The sequence below is a fragment of the Salpingoeca rosetta genome (genome assembly GCF_000188695.1).
Source record: "Salpingoeca rosetta unplaced genomic scaffold supercont1.5, whole genome shotgun sequence".
NCBI classification, from domain to species: domain Eukaryota; class Choanoflagellata; order Craspedida; family Salpingoecidae; genus Salpingoeca; species Salpingoeca rosetta.
The window spans coordinates 759,396-761,895 of record NW_004754929.1 but is presented as its reverse complement, the minus strand read 5'-3'; the positions used below and the strand labels follow the sequence as shown (position 1 = coordinate 761,895).

The 2,500-nt window shown below is 56.2% G+C and overlaps 2 protein-coding genes across 2 annotated transcripts in view; one reads left to right on the top strand and one right to left on the bottom strand.

Annotated features, from left to right (window-relative positions):
- PTSG_11852 (ULK protein kinase) overlaps window positions 1-1,212 on the top strand; it is an 11,703-nt gene extending 10,491 nt beyond the window's left edge. The window contains exons 25-29 of the mRNA XM_004996657.1: window positions 1-2; window positions 138-210; window positions 351-423; window positions 564-628; window positions 786-1,212. The exon at window positions 1-2 is cut by the window's left edge and continues 119 nt beyond it. Of these exons, the coding sequence (XP_004996714.1) occupies window positions 1-2; window positions 138-210; window positions 351-423; window positions 564-628; window positions 786-916 (344 nt within the window). The 3' untranslated portion in view covers window positions 917-1,212. The remainder of the gene's footprint in view (window positions 3-137; window positions 211-350; window positions 424-563; window positions 629-785) is intronic.
- Window positions 1,213-1,266: 54 nt separating this feature from the next.
- PTSG_02226 (laminin alpha 5 chain) overlaps window positions 1,267-2,500 on the bottom strand; it is a 27,579-nt gene continuing 26,345 nt past the window's right edge. The window contains exon 44 of the mRNA XM_004996656.1: window positions 1,267-2,500. This exon is cut by the window's right edge and continues 191 nt beyond it. Within this exon, the coding sequence (XP_004996713.1) occupies window positions 1,444-2,500 (1,057 nt within the window). The 3' untranslated portion in view covers window positions 1,267-1,443.

The window sequence follows — 2,500 nt, the reverse complement described above, 5'->3', positions numbered from 1 at the left end:
AGGTGATGACACGACAAACGTTGCGCTTGCATGCACTTTGTGATGTGCGCTTCTTTGTCACTGTTTGTGTCAGATCGTTTGGTCTCCTTCCAAGTCTCACTGTCACATTCGTTGCCACACGCGTGCATCCGCATCAGCTGGCCGCCGCTGTTCCTGCGCTGCTGTCGCTCTTGCGTGATCCTTCCTCGCGCTGTCAAGCCAATGCTGCAGGTACGACAACAACGACAGCGCCCACGGTTGTGTTTTGAGTGCACAGTTTCGATGTGGTTGCTTGAAGTTGGCCTTTTGTTGTGCTTCTGTTGGATGCTCTCTCACTCACGAGCGTTGAACTGTTCCTTGTCATGGTTCAGCTGCCATTGGCAACTTGTGTCGCAACAGCACGCAACTTGACGACGTGTTTGTTCAACACCATACATGCGAAAGGTGCAGCGAACGCAATGCAGTTGCGCTTCTGCGTGCTCCCATCGCTGGCGCTGTTCGTTCTTGCCGCTGTTTAAGTCTTGTTCCTCTGCCGGGGTTTCCATCATTCACAACACATACACACACCTGTTACATGCATGCAGGCTATTGGACTGTTTGGATGCAAGCGAAGTGACACAAACACAGCAAGTTGTCCTCTTCAGTCTTGGTGAGAGCTGCATACATCTTTAATGCAAGCATGTACTTTTGTCGGCTTGGATATCCATTCTCGCTAACAGCGACCACAACAGCAGCTTCAGCAAGATCAGTCTTTCCCGCCATCTTATCTGCTTTTCACACGCTCAACCACATTGTCCTTCCTGCAGGCAACCTGGCCAAGCTGCCGAAGAGCAAAGGGACGATTGACGGCACGCGCATCCGTCAAATACAGCTCTCAGACTCCACAAGTCGCAAGTATGCTGCTCGCGTTCTGAACAAGCTAGAAGCTTCGTCGTAGTCAATCGGCCTGTAGTGCCGAAACATCACCACTGCCACTGCCACCGCCACCGCAACAGTCGCTGCCCTCAACCCAGCCCGCTGTACACGCTTGCTTTGCCACATGTTACTTCGACCATGCATCGTATCGTGTTGCTTCAATTGTGGACACATGATGCATGCATAGTTGATTCCGCTGTGCCCTTGCTTCTCTGTCATCGTGTACATGACCTCTAGATGTCTCCTTTCATTCATTCATTCATTCATTTGGTTTCTGGTGTCGACATGAGGAAGCTGCATTCACATACACGCAATGGATAACAAAACGAAAGCGTACGTCGACAACAGGCGAACGAGAGGCGAAAGTACACGCACACACACACACACACACACACACACACACACACACACACACACACACACACACACGTTCAGATACAACCCCTTGCTTTTCTTCACACACCTCACCCTTTCCTCCAACACATACACATACACGTACACATACACATGCACATACACATACACATACACATACACCCAGCCATTCGTTTACAGCCACGTGTCTTCCTCGTGCTGGGTGTAGTCGAGGGTTGTTGGAGCTTCGGTGAACACAAGCGGTGCCTCTGAGTCCGCACGGGAAACTGCATCTTGATTCACCTGTCGCATCTCCATGGTGTCTGGCTCATCGACGTGGCTTGCAGGCACAGGCGCAATCTGCAGGTACCCGCTGTCCGGATGGGTTGGCGCAACGCCAGCATCATTGAATGACACATCACGGTGTGGGTGCTGCTGTTGTTGATACTGTGGGTGTTGTTGTTGCTGAGAAGACGACGATGGGGATTGGCTGTGAAGAGACATGTTTGCTTGCTCAAGCGACCGCGCAGCGTACTGCTGCATGACGCGCTGTTGCTCCTGCAACATGGCCCGCAAATCAGCAAAGTCGTCATTGGCCGGTGGCGGCGGCGGGGACGACTGGAACTGTGGTGGCGGTGGCGGCTGTTGCTGGTGTTGTTGCTGGTATGGGTTGCGTTGCTGGTGCTGGTGCTGGTGCTGCGGGGCCATGTCAGCAGGTGGGATGGTCCACGCACCATGGGCACCTGCGCCCCGGCTGCTGGCTGGGTGCGGCGACTCCGCCGGCCCTTCGCTCTGCATGCTGCGCGGCGTGTCGAGCTGGCGTTGGCCAACCACCTGCACGTGCTGGTTGTGCAGGAGCCCGTGCAAGGACGACGTACGGCGGCGAAGCGGATATCCGCCCATGGGCTGACCAGGGGCACCGGGCCCGCCGAGCGAGTAGCTGTCTGCCTCGCTCTCGCTGTACTCATCGCGCCACGTGCGGGAGTCCGGGCGGGCGTGCGGGTTCTCGTAGAAATAGTGCGTTGCGCGCTGGCGCGGGGACACGAGTGGCCTGGCACGCTCCTTCGGGCGCAGCTCCACCAGCTCCTCCTCGACTTGCCAGAACTGCTTGCCCTTGTCCTCTGTCGGCACAGTGGACATCTCGTGCACGCGAGAGCGCGTGCTGCGTTGCACAAGCACGATGATGATGAGCAGCAGCAGCACGCCGCCCGCAGCGGCAACGCCAGCAATGCCGCCGGCCGTCAGGTCGGAC